Source organism: Aptenodytes forsteri, unplaced genomic scaffold (assembly GCF_000699145.1).
Source record: "Aptenodytes forsteri isolate BGI_AS27 unplaced genomic scaffold, ASM69914v1 Scaffold2, whole genome shotgun sequence".
NCBI classification, from domain to species: Eukaryota; Metazoa; Chordata; class Aves; order Sphenisciformes; family Spheniscidae; genus Aptenodytes; species Aptenodytes forsteri.
This window is the reverse complement of record NW_008795695.1, coordinates 7,258,492-7,278,771: the sequence shown is the minus strand read 5'-3', so window position 1 is coordinate 7,278,771 and position 20,280 is coordinate 7,258,492. Positions and strand designations below refer to the sequence as shown.

At 44.6% G+C, this 20,280-nt stretch overlaps 1 protein-coding gene across 1 annotated transcript; it reads left to right on the top strand.

Annotated features, from left to right (window-relative positions):
- The first annotated feature begins 1,882 nt into the window (after positions 1–1,882).
- CUNH21orf59 (chromosome unknown C21orf59 homolog) lies at positions 1,883–9,689 on the top strand. The gene is made up of 6 exons (XM_009282946.2): positions 1,883–2,048; positions 3,871–3,938; positions 6,075–6,233; positions 6,724–6,855; positions 9,061–9,156; positions 9,257–9,689. Exons 1-6 carry the CDS (start codon positions 1,883–1,885, stop codon positions 9,365–9,367), a joined length of 732 nt encoding a protein of 243 aa, XP_009281221.1. The 3' UTR covers positions 9,368–9,689.
- The last annotated feature ends 10,591 nt before the right edge of the window (positions 9,690–20,280 follow it).

Here is a 20,280-nt window from a genome sequence, read left to right as displayed (position 1 = left end):
TGCTCTGGGCTGGAGCACTGCTCAGCCTCCTGGGTGTTTGTGCCCCGCTGGCTCACAGACTAGGAGCCGGGGGGCGGCGCTAGGAGGTTACTTGGCTGCAGCCTCGCAGGAGCTCTACGCCGGCAGAAGTTAAGAAATACCTCTCAAATCACAGCTTAGTAGCAGGCAAGCCATCCTCCCTTAAATTTAAGAGAACAATGAAGCCCCACCAAAGTTGCCAAACCATGTGCAAGTTCCCACTTTCTGGTATTCTAGTAGTCCTTCTGTTTTTGGAGACAGATTGGAGCTCAGAGCTTCCCACCGTACGTGGCTGAAAATTCATCCGTTGCATGACTGAACTGCAGCATGTCATGTCCCATAGTGGCTGCATAAATCCTTTGTGACCAGAGGTGTACCCCATATGTGAATGAAATTCTCATGTTGCCTAGCGCACGAGTGGTGCGAGGCATCCGCTTGCCATGTGATGGAGAGTCACTGGATGTGTCTTAATTAGTGCTTTAGTTCAATTCAGGAGTCGGCTTTTGAAAAGTATTTACTGTTTGTCCCGGCCGACCACGCTTCGGTTTGCTTTGTGGATCAGCCTGGGAATGCATGAACTGGGATTCCCTTCAGATGAGAGTGACCTGAAGGGCGCGGTCCGTCTACACCTGATGTGCTCCAGCCTCAAATGTGTATGTAGTGTATGAGGCCACACTGAGGCTGATCTGAAATAAAAAAATTGGAAAACTCAGACACTGTGGTTACTGTATTTTCAGCACTCACTTTTTCTACAGATCTGCTGCTGTTGCTCCACAGCACTCGCTAATTTAGTCTTAGCCTTTACGTTTTCATGTGTGTGCCTATATTCCCAGCCACGGGAACAGAATTGCCGTTTCTTGGGGCTTCTGGTGTGTCTGTTGTGAGATATATAGGCTTTAATTAGAAAACTCAGACACTGTGGTTACTGTATTTTCAGCACTCACTTTTTCTACAGATCTGCTGCTGTTGCTCCACAGCACTCGCTAATTTAGTCTTAGCCTTTACGTTTTCATGTGTGTGCCTATATTCCCAGCCACGGGAACAGAATTGCCGTTTCTTGGGGCTTCTGGTGTGTCTGTTGTGAGATGTATAGGCTTTAATTAATATGGCGAAGGTAAAGAGGCTGGAGGGCCTTCAAGCAAAGAATGCTGTGAAGTGGGCTGGCAGCTGGATAAGTTGTTCTGGGGGAAAGTGGTGAGTGTAGCTTGCAGGCCATGGATCAGATGCGATAGGCTAGACAAAAGGGTTAGGAAACTGCATCCACACTGTCTACTCTCGCTGCGTGAGACTGTGCATTGCTGACCAGCGTTTACGCCTCTCTGTTGTCTCAGCTAGAATTACCCTGTACTGTTGTTTCTTGATTAGACATAAATTATTGTAAAAATCCCTTGGGTTGGATGTCGTATGGACAAAGCTACAGGTAGTCCAGTTACGTATTTTCTGAACTGCAAAGAAATTCATTACTGCATAACAATAAAGTGTTTTTCCATTTCGAAAGAGTTCCTTTCCCAAGAGTACTTTGAAAAAGGAATATGCAGTCAGCTAAAGCTCATTAAGGAAATACCAAAAAGAAAAAGTTTATGGCAAGCAAGTATTGTCTAGGTTTGCATACCTGCACTGCGTCATTTGTTACATTGTTTCATACATATGTGAAATGTATGAATTATAATGTAATTACAGCATATATAGCTATATATTTGTGTGTATATATATACCTTATTATTTATTCCATATACTTAGCTCTTTAGCAACTGAAGGCTAGGAATAAGTTTTGCCTGTGTGTACATAATATGAAAGGCTTTTGTAAATTATATGTTCTCAATAACACAAATTTTTAATCTTGTTCTCTAAACACTGTAAAGAGATGGAGGAGCTGGCGGAGCATGGTGTTTTCTTGCCTTATAATATGCAAGGACTGACAGATGAGCAAATCGAAGAACTGAAGTTGAAGGATGAGTGGGCAGAGAAGTGCATACCAAGTGGTGGAAGTGTCTTCAAGAAGGATGAAATTGGGCGAAGAAATGGACATGGTAAATCAATCATAAATGCTTCTTTCCCTGCAGAATAGATAATCTATAATATAATGAGGAACATGAAAACCATAATTCTGGACCTTTCACTGTTACCTCACTGTCCTGGAAGATGGAAAAAAAAAGAGTAGCTATCAAGTATACATATTTCAGGCCAGCATGCTAGCTGGCTCATGTTTATTTGCTAATTATAAAAATAATCCTATAAATAAACTATATTAAAGGTAGTCATAGGTTTGTTAAGTAGTAGCTATTTCAGGAGCCTGCTTTCACAACAGATCAGCTAAAATATCAGTTACATATGTAAGTCTTCTGTCTTGGATTAGGGCCTGGTGTAATGTTGATTTAAAAGCCTAAGTAGTAGTATATCTCTTCAGCACATACGTTATTTAACTTTGCAACTGTAGTACTTGGAAGTAAACTCCCAAGATAAGTAAACAATTATCAGAAGCAAGTTTGACTGTCTCACTTTAGTTTATTCTCTCCATTCATAAATGCATACTGGTGTACTATTTTTCTCCAGAGGCTCCAAGATACATTAACAGGCGGTTTTTCTAATATTTCTCCTTTTTTCTCATTCGCTGTGACTCAGACTTGCTGAACTCACTCCTGTCACTTTTTCCTTCTGCAACTCCAGCCAAGTGGTTTTGCCTTAGCACTCGGTATGTGTATCGAGCACCACTTCAGAGTCGAGAGCGTGAGGACTGATTGCACAGAAGAGACCACGATTGTCTTCTTGCTGTCTGTCCCTGTACTCCTGACACCACAACGGCCCTGTCGGGACAGCAGCCCTTTAGACGTTGACTGCAGGGCGGCTCAACGCCGCCTTTGAATCTTTGAATAACTTAGTCTTAACTTGTCATACGCAAACAGCTTACTCCAAGTGTCTTATTTAGGGGAAAATAATTCTTCTAACACAACACATTGCCCAATCAAATTTAAGCCTTTGCTGAACTTGATTAAGAGCTTATATTATAGTGAAATGTTTTCCCTCCTAACTGTGTTCTCAGAAATAGCTGAGTGTCTTGTACGTAGGCACGTGGACAAAGCCTGTCTTGTTTGGCATGGTTGTGAGTAGTGTTGGGCCTTACGGTAGAAATTTGCAAGCAACGTTAACGTAAGGACAGTACAACTTGTAGTTGTCCTCGGGCATTTATTTGTTAGTGGAGGACAGCTTTGTAATATTTACAAAATTAGAATATTGAACAGCATGTGTAAATGTGGGCCAAACTAAATACCATCAAACGATGCATTTAAATGTTCAGCTGTGAATGAGTATCATTTAATTGGTTTTTTGTTTTTGAGGAGAGGCTTTTTATAACAGTTAAAATAGGTAACTATAATATGAAATGCACATTGTATTTGCAAAACTGCATTTGCTGTTAGATTGAAATTTTAATTGGAAAAGAGTCGGAAAACTCCAAGCTCTTGTCCCCTTTTATGCATGTCTGCCAGCACAGCCCACAATAGTCGTAAGTGGGAAAGAGAGCCTTGGTTTTGGTTGTGGTGAGTATGAGATTATGGCTGTTGCTTTCTACTCAGTATTTTTGTCCCAAGTGAAGTTCCAAATACCAATCAAATGTCTTTGTAGAAAAGTAAGTTTGGCTCTCCCAGGAGAAATAGTGTTCTGTTTCTTAAGTTAGGAAGAAATACGGCAATGGAGTAGCAAACTGGTAAATAGACTGCAACTTAGTAGTGTCTCTCTTGCTTTGTGATTTAACAATGTTTCATTTGCTTACAGTAGAGAATAACCTGGACAAGTTGTTTGCTTGGTTTCTTTATAGTAAGTGTAGACTATTAAATATGTGTCTCTTCTTTTTAGCTCCAAATGAAAAAATGCAGCAAGTTATAAAGAAGACAATAGAGGAAGCCAAGGCATTAATCTCTAGGGTAAGTTTCCTGAAGTAGCATGTGGTATGTGGGACTTTCTTAATAGGTGCTAGGTAGTTAGGCAGCTTAAGAAAAAACAGACTGTTTCCAGTGCAAGGGCTAACACTTTTTAAGTAATATCATGAAGTGATGTGAACAGTCTAATAAAAACTGACATTTCTGTTAATGATTTTCTTAATGGCTTTTGCCAAGCTGGTTCAACAAGTTAAGGAATCAGATATTAAACTCCAAGTGAATGCTGGCAGCCGAGACCACAATGAATGATTAAATCGCATTTAATTTTATCCACACGCTCTTAATTTGCTATTGATGTATTCTTTAGGCGAATGCTTGTCGTGTTTTCTGGTGAAAAATTAACTGCATTCTGTGATGTTCCTGGCATAAAATACCTTTTGCTCATTAACATAGCCTTTTGAGTTTTATGTATAATTAATTGAAAAATGTGTTCTAATCTCTTAGATTAGCCCTTGGTTTTACAAGCACTTGGACTCATGCTCAGTCCCAATGAGTTTGTGTGTTTAAAGATAAGTCTGAGGGTATGCCCTGATGGGAGTATGGTCTCAATTATTCAGCTTCACTTTACCAAACCTGTAGATGCTCTGTATTGTGTCTCAGCTTTCATATGACTTTGAAATACAAATTAAGTAATATTTGTTATCAGATTGCATTTTTGTAAACGTCTGCAAGTAATTTTCTTCTCCCCACCCCTACAATTCTGGGAATTAGTATTTGTGGAACTTTAAAACAGCATCAAACCGGTTATGCAAATAGATAACGTTACTGAATTTTTGGTGTTGCCTGTGCACTTGAATTGGCCTTCTTGGCTGTTTCATTGCTGATAACAACAGTGTCGTATCAGTCATTTAAAGTGAGTGTTTCCAAAGGCCTCATGGAGGCAAGCAGAGGAGCTGCCCTGTTGCCTGGCAGTGCTTCCAGTGTGCTGAGCTGCAGCAAACCTTTCCTGAATTAGAGGCAGGATTTCAGCCAAACTGTTCTGAGTCATAGCAAAATCTACGCAAAATGAGAGGTGTTTCAGATTAAAGCTTCTGGACTATAAAGATTTTCTCCAGATGGACTTTTTTTTTCTGTTGGATTGCATCTCATCAACTCTATTTCTAAACGGGGAAATTAATAATATGTAGTTTTACTTCTTGAGTTGAAAATATCTGCAGATCTGGTCTCCAGTCTGCAGGTCTTCCTGGGTGAAACTTCCAGCTATATGCTGTGTTGTCATTTACAATAAGAAGTTGCAAAATTGCCGCACTGCATGCTGACTTACTCCAGAAGTTACTGCCATTCACTGGTGAATGAAGTTAAGGATAGTTTGTTAAGTGGTTTGTTAGGTTCATCACTTTATAACGATGAAAATGAAGAAATTTGCCTGTGTTTTTTTTTAAAAAAAAAAAGGTTGATCATCTGAGATTGAGAAACCAATTGTACTTGCCAGTTAACTAGTTTAAGAATGTCCACAAGGAGGCAACATTCTCTTACTCTCTTTTTTATCAACCTTGTTACTTAAAATATTGGAACTGTTAAATCCATAAGCAAAAACTTTTTATTCTCTTCCAGATGTGTCTTGTTTTTCCTCTGTCCGTTGCAGTAGGGTTTGGAATGATTTCAAGTATTTGATCTTGCAGATCTCTGCATAAGCCGTGCAATATGCCAAGCTTTTCTCTTCTGCTCACATGTGCTCTATTTTTTTCCTCAAGTTTTAGGCCCCTTCTCTAGCCCTCACATGAATTCTACTGTTTTGAATCTTGTTCATGAATCACAAGTACTTGGAACAAAAGACTCCCCATCCAGTTTCTGTGGTCATACGCATACTTACTTGAATGCCTGTATCCCACAGACATTTGTTACTAAATGCCTCCTACACAATTTAGTGAAGAACTCTCTCTTTTTTTCTTTTGTTTTTTTCTTTTTCCCCCCAGTGTAAGCAAGCTGAATGGAGGGGGCAAAAGTGTAGTGATATATTCAGAAGTCAATATTCAAACGAGAAAATCTGTGCTCCTAATAACTTTGTGCAGCCAGTTAGCTTTGCTCAAATGTCCCACTGCTGAACCTTTGAACTGACTACAAAGCAAAGTCTTTCCTCATGTTTTTTTAAGTTACCAATGATCCCTGCCTGTATTTCAGAAACAAGTTCAGGCCAACGTGTGTGTTAATATGGAGATGGTGAAAGATGCATTGGACCAGCTTCGAGGGGCTGTGATGATTGTGTATCCAATGGGATTGCCTCCGCATGATCCAGTTAGGATGGAGTTTGAAGATAAAGAAGACTTGTCGGGAACTCATGTATGCCGTAATGTATTTGGATTATATGTAGTGCCTGGGTTAAATACGTGCTGTGCTGTTCTACATTTTATCCATGAAGGTTGTTTTCATTTGCATGACAAATTTTGTTTAATATTTTTGTCTGATAGTTTATGTAAAAGCACACCAATAGCTCAACTAGAAATAAGATGAATGAAGTTTATTTCAAGTGTTACATACAAAGTTCAGGTAAGTCTGGGACTCATTTGAAATAGCTTGTCATTTCTTTCTAATGCCAGGATTGAGAATTTATTGCCCAGTGTTTATGTTAGATCAAGATTGAATGGAATATGAACGAAAATGCTGTAGATTACTACGAGGAGAAAGATGTAGCAGAAGTTCAGTGTAAAATTACACTGGCCTTTCTGTTAGGAATTCCAGAAAGATTTTCCCAGAAAATTTTTCTCGTTTTGGAAAAAAGCAAAAAACAACACCCCCCCAACACTTCATCTCATTTGTTTATTTGTCACAGGCTGGGCTTGAAGTTATAGAAGAATCAGAAGCACAATTATGGTGGGCAGGAAAGGAGTTGAAAGAAACAAAGTTGCTCTCTGACTATGTAGGCAAAAATGAGAAAACAACTATCATTGTCAAGATACAGAAAGTGAGTATCGCCGGGAGATTTCTTTACAAGTTATTCACCTTTGGCTGTCTAATTCTCTGTGGAAGAGAATTGTCTGTAGGTGTATAAAATGCATTAGATTAGTTCTGGCTTGAGTGTCTTAAAACTGTACATCTATTTTAAGGTTTTAATTTATTATATTTTAGTTTTTCTTTAGTAATTCCTTTGCCTGTCAGTTAAATACTGTAGTTGCTATTACTTGCTCCATAGCACTTTTCTAAAGTACAGCAAAGAGGTATTTAAAAATAGATGAAATACAAACTGAAAAGCTTAAAAAACCCTCAGTTGGCTCTCAGTTCCATCTCAGTGCAGGGCACTGAACAGTCCCAGTCATTCAGTCTGCCCAGTTTTTCTAATTGTACTTGTGAATGTTTTTGTCTCCATATTCTGGCCTTTAAAAAACAGTTTCAATGTTTTGTGCATATGTGGTGTGTATACCTCTCATCCCCGTTTCAGTCTGTTCTGTGTCTGAAAGACAGTGTAACTCAGTAATTTCCTGCCTGCCGTGTCCTGAGTTTCTTGATGGCAGGTCCTCAAACTGTCTCAGTTGCCTCGGAAATGTGGACATGCGTCTTCTTTGAGAGGACACGGGTTGTGGAGGAGCCTGAACTTACGCTCTCCCAAAGTGTTCAGTGAGAACTCGCCGCGTGCTAGAAGGAAGAGCAAGCTGCTGGGCCTGCATCACCCAGTTGCGCTGTCGGCTCCAGCTCACCTAAAGTTCCCAGCTGAAATTTTTTTAAAGGAATGAGACTTCCCAGTTGTCAGATGCGGTGAAGCAGATGAGGCCTTCTCTATTAATTGTGAACACAGGTCTGAGTCATCCTCTGGAGTAATGAGCTAAAATGAGGCAAAGATCTCCTGCTGCTCCTCAGTTTTATAGACCTGATGCTTCAGCAAAAGCCAGTCATTAAGTGCATACTGGTGTCTGACGCAATGGTCATGTTCTTGCAATATCAGAATTAGTACCAAGCTACTGGGACTGGTAATTATTTTTTTGGACAAAGTGATTTTGTACTAACTGCGCAGTTGTGTTCATCTCTGGTGAGAATGCCATACTCAAGGGAAGAATGTTTGGTGTTTCAATTCACTTTCAGAGCTTTGTCAGAAGATGCTCACCCTGTTTGTGTGTGTGTGTATGTATGTATATATATGTGTGTGTGTGTGTATAAAATAACACATTCAGGGGGTGCTTTTGTGAATGTCAAATGTCTCAGAGTACTTATCCATAGCTCAGAATTATTCTGGAGCTGCATTTCACTTCCATGTCAGTGAGAGCTTCTCTGCCACAGAAAGCATTAATGTTTATGGCAGATGTTATTATCTGCAGGTGTCTGCAATAGAGTTCCTCAAAGATAAGTCAAGTGATTTATGTGTTTGTCATTTAGAAGACCAGAATTGCTTTCTCTTTCCTATCAGGGTGACTGAAAAATTGTGTGACAACTCAACAGCCATTGAAGCGTAGGCTCCCAGGAAAGTTGTCTTACTGTTTAATTAGTTGATGGACCTCTTCAGAGATTGCAAAGTAGTACGGTGGTTTTCGATCTGACAAGGGGTGCCTGCATTCTTGGGTTGGAGAGCTAATTTAAGCCAGCTCAGACCCTTTTTGTTCCAGAGAGGATTCACCATCTCCATTCAAACTGTTCTGTTTGCTATCGTTGACAATAGCCGTCATCAGCTATTTTCTGCTGTGCGCATCATTTCTTCTGTGAGGACAGTTGCCTGGAAAAAAAAATTCTTTTATTTGTTACTACAAATAAAATTTCTTTTATTTGTAGTGTTTTGTAACTGCCTTCCTTCCCTGCTTTACTAAGTCATATGCCATCTTGAGTCTGTATTAGCAGGGGAGCTAAAGACGGATGGGCCTATCCTGAGACATCTAGAACGGCCTTAAAGCAGAGAGATTTATTATGTCTTTTAGAGCGGAAGTTTAAGTAAAATAGACTCAATCCTGTTTGCAGCTTCCATTGATGTCCACAAAATTGACAGCATGATTCAGATGCTGAGATGAAAAAATAATTCTCGCTTGAATGCAGCAGAAGTTTCTCAACGTTTATTTTCCTGTCCTGAGGGGCTTATTAAGTTTGAGAAATCCTATTGTCTGAAGAAAGACTTTGCTGTCTTTGCATAGCAGCTTCTCTTTTGTATCGCAAACGCCGTCATAAATAAAATTTACGATTTCCCTTTCAGAAAGGACAAGGAGCTCCAGGGCGTGAACCTCTGATTAGTCATGAAGAGCAAAAACAGATGATGCTGTATTACTACAGAAAGCAGGAGGAACTTAAGGTAACGGTGTCTTCTTGCTGCATGTGAGCGGTGCTGTTGTAGACACTGACCGCAGGCTACATTCATGACTGCCGCCTTAACCTGTCGGTTCTGTTTACAGAAACTAGAAGAGGATGACGACGACTCATTTCTAAATGCTGAGTGGGCGGACAACCATGCTTTGAAAAAGCAATTTCATGGTGTAAAAGACATCAAATGGGGGCCAAGATGAAGCTCTGCAAACACCTTTTGGCCTCTTTAAGCTGTTTGGTTGATAACACTTGTAAACCACTGTTTGCAACGAGGAGTGGTGTTGTGTGCGGTAGATTCTGCTGACGAAAGCTGAAATTGTCACTTCTGTAGCAGATGCCTGTTACAGCCTTAGGTTTTCAGTGAATCTTTACATTTCTATGTAACTGTAGCAGCACTTGTCTCTGCAAAGAATAGAATCAATCCTGTTGAAGTTGGTTATTTTATTAGAAACTTGTAATTTGCCTATTGAAATATTAAACTATTTCATAGATAATATATCTAGTAAATATGCACTAGAACGTTTGGTATTGTTTTGAGTGGTCTTTATACTTTCTTCCCGATTCTTGCATTTCTTTTAGGTGGTACCGTCTATAGAAGGTAATTTATTTTATAAGAAATCGGTTTTCCCAGGCTAATCCAGTGAAAGTTAGTGATTTTTATGTGCTTGTTTGCATTTCAACATAGCTGGTTCCAAACTATCATTTTTAAATGAGTTTACCCCTTAACAATTGTTTAAAGGAAGTATTTTTATATAAACACAAATAACACGAAAATCCTTGTGGAAAGCTTCGTTTTCATTCTTTTGGCTTAGTTTTCATTGACATTGGAAGCCAACCTACTGATCTCACTCAGTTTAACAAGCTGTTAGCCATGATGCTTTTATACAAAGATTGACAGAAATCTGTTTACAAAAGTAAGCATCATTTGCAAGTAGATTGGATACAATAAAACCAAGTTTAACAGGGCAAGATCTCTAACGTGGAAGTACTTCTAAGATTATGACTGGATTAGAAGTGTTTGTTTCTAACGAATCAGCGTTTTAAAATGAGAAATTATGAAGTTTATCGGAGAGTGTTTCCAGTATATGCTTGATGTTTAGGATCCTGTTACCATTTCTAAAACGTATCACCAGTCAGTTCTGGGTTCAAGACTAACGAAGGAAATGCTAGTAGACTTGAAGCAAATGTTGTGTCTGGTTTTGAAGGGAGGATTCTGATTTGGGGTGCTGTATGACTAACGGATAATTAAATCGCTAGAATTATCTAGGTAGATAATTAACGTTTAGAAACAAGTTGCTCAAGTTTTACACATTTAGACTTCTGTGTCTTTAAAGGAGCTGCTTTTCTATGGAGGCAGATGTGCATCCTCATCAAGTCGCTGAGCAGTGGAAAGTCAGGGTGCCCTGAAAATTCTGCGTGAGGATCAACTGAGTGTTTTAAAAAGAGGTGATCTGATGTGGGCACTCGCAGCCAACAACTAAAATGATGTCTTCGTTCACACCCCAAAGCAGTTGTCCCTCGCGCAGCCGGGAGCTGAGAACACCCACTTTTTCAGTTCTGCAGCACAGAAAGGCAAGCCAGCTAAGGACATCGGGTTTGTGGTTTGCAGTAGACTTCAGGATACCGAGTTGCCCCTGCACACGTGTGCTTCATTTCTACCTGAGCCAAACTAGATCACGTTCACAAACTACGTCAGTCTCGAGAACAGGCAGTTCCTCATCAGTGCATGCTTGTCAAAGTCAAATTTTAATGTGAAATATGTTTTGCGGGTGCCCACTGTGGTTTTAATGTGAAATATGTTTTGCGGGTGCCACGTTATGGCACTGTGATGCTAGGGCTGCTCAGCAACTCTGGAAGGCAGATGGGTTATGTTTGCTTCTGAACTTACACCCGCATTTGACATTTTTCATTGATAGTTTTTTTTTGTCTTACTCATGCCCTAATCCTCATGTCAGGAGGGCTTAGCGGCAGAGGCATTTGAAAACACAAACGTCTGAGATACTACCAACCAGAAGCTTCCTGCCTCGCCAAACCTGCCAGTGCAACAAGATGGAAGTAAATTCTGTGGTCGCTGCCTGTCTGCTAAAAATACCTGGCGTGTGGCTTTCCAGATTCACAAATCTCCATACTGCTGGCTTAAATCTCTCTGCTTGTTTGAGTCATCATAAAATAACAAAAAGAAAGTGTTTTGCTGGCTGGTTTTTTCCATCGCAATGAAAAAATCATCATTTTCTTTAAGCATTAGTATGGTTGAAGAGACGCTGATCAAGTTAAACCAAAGCGTTTGTTGAACTCGCAGCTGGAAGATTGAATACAGAGAAGAGAATTAATGCCATCAACTATTAATGGTGTTTTTACTTCAATCACTGATACGTTTACTTTTAGGAAAGTTTTGTGTCTGGTAGTTTTTCTGGAATATCAACTTTACCGTAACATGTTTTTTACAAAAAAAAAAAATCAGTATGTGGGATTTTTCTAAGTTGCAAAACTTCAATTACTTTATGTTTTAAAACTACTTGGAATTATTTCAATGTGTCAAGAAAATGGAGCGGGTTTTAAAAGAATACCTTGTTCTACAACTCTGTCAGATGAAAATCAGTGTCCTGTACAATTCTTTGGAGGTTTTTAACCATTTCTGTAGCTGAAGGCTTTTTTCCTAATGTGCTCCTTTGCCGTCGTCACAGGGTGGAGTGAAGAAAATCTGGAAATACTTAGAAATTTCTTAGTATCACTGGCATCATTGCAACCCACAGAGATATGATGAATCTTCTCGATCCATAACTGGGATTGGCAGCGCTCGGTGAAATCATTATAAGATCATAAAATTCATTTATTTGTTATAAAAGCCGTTAGTCACCTAGCCCCAGCTCCTGATCAGTCCTGCTGGTTGTAAGAGGCTCAGGTTGCCAGAGGTGTTGCTGTGGCTTTTAAGGGGGCTTCTACAGATACAAACCCCCTCCCTCCTCTCCCCTCTCGTGATGGGTTTCACAGGGATGCGTACGAATGCTGTCTGAGGTCCCAAATTTCAAAACAGGTTCAGGAAAGTAATTACTCTGTTTGGACAACTATATATATCCTTCAAAAAAATCAAATTACTATTTGTAGATTAATGACTTAGGGTTGTTGCACATTTGTTTCCCTCTTTTCCAGCAATGTTCTAAAATATTTAAGTCCTTTTGGCAGCTGGAAAATAATGTAGCCCTGTTTATAAGCTTCTAAAGCGAGTTGTGTGGCAGCCTGGCACGTTTTGTATCCAGGGGGGAGTTATAACCTGGTGGTTCCCAAACTAAATTCCTCCAGGGATTGCTTGTTTCCTGTGCTGCTTGTGGCAACGCTTTCCGCTCCCCCAAATCTCATCTTTTCCGTTTAAGAAGCCGGCTGAGGACAGCCAGCCGTGCTGTGTGGTTTTTGTCCTGCCTACCTGGGAGGGAGATTCCCGAAAGACGGACTGCCCGTAAGCTACGTGGTCTAGAGATCCGCTCCGGGATTGGGGGTTGCAACATGACCTTACCTAGCGGCACTTATTTATTGGCATTTATGCACCCCGGTACTTACTTGCCTGCTCCTCGTCATTTGAAAGTAGCTTTTTTTTTAGTTACTTTAGTTACTTTAGTCATAACTGCATTGAGATTAGTGGCCTTGGCAGGAAGCTTCCCAGATGTTTTGGATCAGTTATAATGAATGCTTGAAAATATCCAACTGAATCCCTCTTACAAATAGAGCTTTCATCTTAGATTAGTATTATTCCGAGGAGTTTGCTATGTGGGCTCCCAGTCCTGTAAATAACTGAAGTCATCGTTGGGTTTTGGCCATTTGATTTAATGTCCTTGATACCAGGAAAGTATTCGATAGCAGAGGAGGCAAAGTGAAAATAACATAAGCAGTAAAGTATCTATACTCCCCGGATCTCGCTCGTTAAACCTTCCTGCACATCCACGACCGCAAGTAACTGGTTTTCCATGACAAAACCCTAACGCGTTGCTAGCGCCTTCCTCCCGGCAGAGTTCTCTCTGCGGCTGGCGTACGTGTCAAAGGAGCCCAAGAAGCTTTACTGTATTTTCAAGCTTGTTGAGAGTTACTGTTTCAGTGAAAAAGAGACTTTTAAATTACCATTATATGGAGGATTCCGAGGGGGGCGTTTGAACAGGACCTTTGATTATGGTGCTTATAATATTGTCGTTTCCTCTCTAAAAGCGAGGGAAAACCAGGCGCGGGAAGTAATTAACACAGAAGAAACTCCATTTTATTCTATGTACGTTTGACTGCTGTTCTCTGCTGTAATTGGCCGTTTTCTTCTCTAGCTGAGAAAACAGTCCATCGGATCAATGCTCTTCTGAGTTCTCACAGCAGCACCTGTGGATCTGCTGGATTCATTTGTTGTGGCTGAAATTGAATGAACTTGCTGGAGAAAGATGAAAGAGTACAGGACAAAGCAAAGCCTATAGGTATTTATAGATCTACTCTAAAGAATCTGAGAATTATGAGATAGGACCACACGTAGGTTTGCAAATGCGCGAAAGCGTTTTTATCTTTCTTCTGAACTGTTTATTTCTGGAAGTTTGATAGCTTCTAGAGGGAAAATCCATTCTCTATCAAAGGATACGCACAGTGGAACGTTGCTAAAATGTTTATTTTGTGGCCGTATCACCATCCTGATTAATGGAAATTTGTATCATGCGTTGTGAGAGTTGCTAATGCCATTACAGTCCTTAACGTGCTATTGAGGTTTCCTCCAGCAGGAGCGTGAGAGGAAGCAAGGCACTGCCATTACAGTCCTTAACGTGCTATTGAGATTTCCTCCAGCAGGAGAGAGGAAGCAAGGCATGGGCACTTGGTGCTGCGTGGACGTGGCCCCTGCGCCGCTTCCCCCCCAGGGAGATCGGCTGTGCTCCCTGGGGTGCAGGGCGGGTGCTGCTCCGCAGGTGCTGCTCTGCCTTGGGACGCCGACGCCGCTCCAGGCCTGCCCCGCGCCTGCTGGTGGGTTCTCCTGACTCCGCAAACGTATTTTTCTGTTTCGTTTTACCGCGTGAGGGTCACGGGCAAAAGCCACCGGGGAGCTGGAATTTGGCTGTTGTACTGGAAGGTCTTAGAGCAGGGTGAGCTTAATATACACAAAGTGTTTTAAAATACTCCGGTGACATTTCCTGGTTATTTTCCCTCTCCGTTCCCCTCTCCTCCACCCCACAAACCCTTGTGCTCAGTTGTGGGTTTTGCGAATGTCAGGAGGGGACCGCTGTCCGCGTGGCTGCAGGGTGGGGTGTCTGTGGTGGGCTGCCCTCGCTGCAGAGGTGACCCCGGGGGGGCGGTGAGCACCCCGTCCCAGACTCCGTGCCAGAGGTGGGGGCCAGTGGGCGCAGGGAGCTGGAACCCCCGCTTTCGGCAGCGCTGACGTCCCGCTGGGGTGCAGCTCTTGTTCCCGCTCCGCACCGACAACCGTGGGAGCCGGGAGCCTGCAAAGGTCTGGCCTGATGGGGCCAGAGAGCAGAGGACACCCATCACCACGAGCAGCAAGGTCTCCCTGCCAGCAGACGGGAGGATTTCCTGGCTGCCAGTGACCTCCCGAGCCCATGCGCTCCGGCACGCCGGTCTTGGAGGAAGATGCAACAAATTGCATCTTCTTGCCTGGCTGTCGTCGGTGCGCGAGTCACCAAGAGCATGAGCTCGCGCCTTTCCTCCAGCTGTTCCCATCCTCTCCCTCCATCTCGGGGCGCTGGGTGACGGGGCGGCGGTGGCCCGGGGCGGCCGCGGGCTGCCCCTTCCTTGCCACCCAGCCCCGGCTGCCCACACATGCTGGGGCGCGACTGTGCCTCACCCAAACCCACCTGCCCGCCTGTGTCGAGGGCTGTGCGTGTCCCCGTCCCGTGCTCCGGTGAGTACAGGCCGTACAGCAGCTACAGCAGGGTTGTGCTGAGAATGAGGAAGTTTGTAGCAAAAATAGGAAATCTGGCACTTCCTCAAGGAAAAAGAAAAAGTAATTATTGTTTTATTCCAAGGGTTGTGTTTGTGAGAGCAGGACTCAGCAAAGGCTGAGTAATACAGCCAAGTACTTACAATGTTGTGGTTAAAAACTGTTTTGTGGGGATTTTTTTGCCCTGATAATCAGCGCACAGCTGCCACCCATGTTACAGTGTAAGAGTCTGGGGCCACCGCTGTGTGAGCGGTGTGATCCTTCCCACCACCTCTGCTTTGTCTCTCACCCAGTTTAAGGATTCAACCTGTAATTGTCCCCAGCGCAGTGGTCAGCTGTGAGTTTGCAGCTCTGTTTCTTCCTGCCTCCCCCTCCCTCCGCAACGCCCTGCGGCCTCATTTAGAAAAGGACATTTCACCTCTTTCCTGAGGAGGGATTTTTTTGGAAATCCCATTTTAAATTTTTGCTGCGGATAGATCGGCAGGGTGGTGGAGCTGCAACGCGACCAAAAGGCTGGAGAGCAGGGGTTGTTGCAGCTCCAAAGGCTGGCTTCCAGGTGTGGTTAGAGCTGGTCACAGGCTTGTAAAACAATTTAGGCTGGGAGGACCTCTTGAGGGCTGCTGGTCCTACCACGCGCTTGGAGCGGGGCCTGGCTCTGAACTACATCCAGCTTCAAAACTAGATCACGTTGCTCAGGGTCCTGATTTTTCAAAAGAAAAACAAACAACAGGCAGCTCCGTTGTGACTGGACCTACCAAGGTTTCCTACGGATTTTTGTCTCCCGGCTGGTTGACTCTACTGCATGAAGAAGGTGTGAGCTCTGCCTGACGCTTTCAAACTCTCGCTACCCCAGGAGAAGAGCAACTGGGCTTTACCATCATGTCTTCAGGTCTTAAAAATACATGGTCTTAAAAATGCAGTGGTCTTAAAAAAGAGTCTGGGGAGTTGTAAAGGGCTGGGTCAGCGCTCACCCCGCGGCCGGCACGCCGGCGATCCTCTACAGCCGTAATTACGCTGCAACAGGGATTGTTAATGGATAGCTACTAATGCGCACCCGCCCCCGGATGAGTATTTCCCAGGTGCCCTGTGCGTTTCAAGGCACGTTACCGGCATCTGATGCCTGCCCAGGCTGTAACCAGGTATCACCAGAACTGTTTGTAACATCAAGCTGGGATTTGTCTCTTTCTCCACGAGAAGTCGCAAGTCCTGCCATTTTCTACAGCGCTGGAAAAGGAGTTTTTTACTACAGTACTGGGCCAACTACATGTTGGGGCTGGGTTGTTTTTTTTCTTCCAGAAATGAGAACGTGAGAAAACAAATCAGTCCGCTAATGCTGAAGGAGCTCCCTGGAGGACTTGGTTTGACAGGGGCACCTCAGAGCACCTGGATCAAGGGTGACCACTGTGGGGCAGCCACCCGGGGGTCCTGTTTGGGCGGCAGTGCTCGGGGGCTGGCAGGAGCCCCGCTTTCTCTTCGTCTCTAAAAGTGACACTTGGTAGCAGAGCGGGGAGCACCCTCAGCACCGCTGAAATTCTGGGGTGAGGCGCACCAGCAGGTGGGGTATTTTGGGCACAGGCCCAGGCAGGACGGCGTGCTGGCATAGGGCTCTGTGTGCTGCAAACACAGCGGGGCCGAGCCGTGCTCCTTGGCAGGGTCTCCCTGTGGCCTTTGTGCTCCCAAGCTGGAACCGAGCTTCCTGGTGCCCGAACCCGCATCTCCTCTGAGAGCAACAGCGCTGCTGCCTCGATGGTGCTTTGCAGGGCTCACCCCGAAGCTCACTGGAGGGTGACCCCCCCCGTTTGCTTCACGGGGTCTGGGTGGGCTTTGGGAGCCCAACAAAACCCGCCACAGATGACGTCACAGGTGATGTGAAATCCCTTGCCTTGGCCCTGCTTGAATTCCTCATCGCTCAGCCACACACCTTGCAAAAAAGGATGTTTGTGGTCATTTATCCCTCACGCTTTCCAACGTGCAGATGAAGCCAACTGGATGGTTTCCACGCCTGGTTTTGGTCCTTCACTCCTTCCTCGCACGCGTACGGTTTTGCTTTCCCAGCTTGCTCCAGGCTCTGCCCTCACCCCAGCTCGCCCCCAGCCCCGCCCGCACCTTCCTTCCCTGCTGTCCCCTCCCTCCGTCCACCCCGGGCACCAGCACGCCGCCCCGCCGATCACACACGCACCACGCACCTTGCAAAAAAGGTGGTCATTTATCCCTCACGCTTTCCAACGTGCAGATGAAGCCAACTGGATGGTTTCCACGCCTGGTTTTGGTCCTTCACTCCTTCCTCGCACGCGTACGGTTTTGCTTTCCCAGCTTGCTCCAGGCTCTGCCCTCACCCCAGCTCGCCCCCAGCCCCGCCCGCACCTTCCTTCCCTGCTGTCCCCTCCCTCCGTCCACCCCGGGCACCAGCACGCCGCCCCGCCGATCACAGGTGCCTCCCCTGAAATCGCTGGGGTGACACCGGGGATTTTTGGCTGCAGTGTCACACGAGCGTTAGGCACGCCACACCTGAGTGGCTGCCGATAAAAGGTGCGAGTTTTGGAAGGATTTATTTACTGCTTCCTGCAACCTTGTCCAGGGATTCCTGGTGGAAAACTCTGGGTTATTTTAAAGGCAGGAGTGGGGAGTTAAAACAGCCACACCAGCACTGCACATCGCCATCCAGCAAGTTTAGGTGTTAATGCTGGGCCAGATCATTTTCATTTTATGCAGGTAGCATAAACCTAATAGTTACGGCCAAACAACTTGCAAGCTCTCCTTTGTAATATTTTCTTCTTAGGCTGCTTTTCTGGGCAGTTGCAGGGATTTTACTGCTGAAACTTCATCCTGCTGCTGGCACCGAATGCCCTCCCCATAGCGTTGCTGCTGCCCTATGGCACCCTCTTCAATGATATTCCTGCCTGGAAATGAAGTAGATACCAGCTACAGCATTTCTGCTGCTTATTTTTTCAGTCTACACCTCCCACTAATGACCAGCCAAATCCAATTGCTTCTTACCATTGCTCATGTTACAGTAAAGCAGACCTGCTATTGAAACGAGCCTGGCTCACTGCACACTGTTTCTCTTTAATTGGCATACACTGTGTTTTCCCATAAAATTGTGATTTGCATGGGCTTGGGTCAGGTAAGTTAATGTTAATGTTCCCCATTAATTTTCTGGTTTCTATGCTGGATGCTTTTTCTGCAGAGGGTGTCGTTTCAGAAAGATTGAAATAATTTAGTGTCTGTTTCTCAGGTTTTTCCTTGTTTTGACTCTAACTTTCAGACCACTGTGAACAGCGAACATCTGGGAACGAGGTGAACCACTAATTGATAGCTTTCCCCAATTAGACTTGAAAAGTTTATACAAAAAGAATAAAATAGCAACCCAAACTCAGACTATAAACAATTCAGTCAAGGGAACAGCTCCTGAGTGAAGCTCGACCTCCCAGTCCGGAGCAAAAGCTGCTTTCCCTGCCCTACCGAGTTACTCCTGGTGCTGGTGCTCATGATATGGCTTTGCCACCATGTTTGAGGATACATTTAAACAGGCTTGCGTTATTAAGCACATTTTTTTTTCTCACCACATGTTCCCAGAGGCTGTGAAATGCTCCATATTGGGAAGCAGGCTCTTCTCCGGCACCCGTGGAAATCTTTTACTGCCCTCCTCCAGCCTGTGGCGGCCGGCAGGGAGGAAAATCAGGAGGGAATCGTGTCTGTTAAGTCATTTAAAGGCAAATATGCAAAGATAACAGAAAAATAAATTGCTAATCTTTAATACAAAGGATTTTTTTCCTCCAGGGTTGTAAAAGTAGATGAGAGAACTGGGAGTTGGTAAAAGTGAAGTATTTTGCAGTTTTGCTCCAAGGAAGGGATTAACCTCAGTTACAGACTGGTTTCTGCTGATCTGCTGCCACTTTGGTTGCTTCATCACCAGGAATGGACACCCCTGTTTTCAGCTGGGAACCCCAAAGCAGGACTATCAAATGGAAGACGTGCATGGATGAAGAGAACAAAACAACAGGGAAAGGACCAGCGGTGCCCAGTGGCAGGACCAGAGGCAATGGGCACAAACTGAAACACGGGAGGTTCCCGCTGAACGTCAGGAAACGCTTTTTCACTGTGAGGGTGGCCGAGCACTGGCACGGGTTGCCCAGAGAGGCTGTGGAGTCTCCATCCCTGGAGATACTCAAAAGCCGTCTGGACACGGTCCCGGGCAACCGGCTCTGGGTGGGACCGAGCGCGGGCACGGGTTGCCCAGAGAGGCTGTGGAGTCTCCATCCCTGGAGATACTCAAAAGCCGTCTGGACACGGTCCCGGGCAACCGGCTCTGGGTGGCCCGGCTTGAGCAGGGGGGGGTGGACCCGATGACCTCCAGATGTCCCTCCCAACCCCAGCCATTCTGCGAGTCTGTGGCCACCCCTAGGACATGCTAATTCTACCTAGGCTTGAGCAAAGTTAAAGTCTGGTGGAAAGACTAACTCCCAGATTTTGTTATGATGTCAGCTTCAGGACTAAAACCCTATGGAGGCTTACAGATAAAGAACGAGGAAAGAAATTACACAAATTTTACTGAGTATAAACATTAACTGCCAGACAGATAACTTCCAAAAATACATCTGCTGGAGATCAGCTGGCCTGTGGGCCCCAGGCTCTTCAGGAGGGAGTTTCACTGGGGCTCAGTGTTTTGGGGAGACAGCCGGAGGAGGGCCCTGCGCTGGGGAAGGGGCAGCCCCAGGGAGCCCCAGCCCTCAGCCCTGCTCGCCGTGCATTGGAGCCCAGCCCGCTCTCTGCAATCAAATGACGGCCTCTTCGGAGGGTCAGTAAGAGGAAGATGATCCATTTTTTTACTAGCATGGTCTGTCAGCAGGGGGAATTGTCGGGATGTAGATCAGTTCCCTTTCTTTCTGGCTGGGAAATGGGTAGCACCTGCCCCCATGAGTCAGGAGGAAGGAGCCAGCTCCTGACCAGAGCTGTCCCACACCTACCCACAGGGCTGGCAAAAGGAAAAACCTGCCTTCTTCAATGCTCAGGACAAAGGCATGGGTTTTTTCCGGACCAAAACCTATTCATCAATATCGTGCAACGGCACAGGCTATGATGACTTTCTGTTGGAAAGGGGGAGAGTCGAGTCCCAGAGGGCGTGCGGCCAGGCTCCCGGGCTGCGCCGAGTGTTTCATGCAGTTTCCCAGTGCCACGGGTGACCTAAGCCCTCCGTCCGTCTCT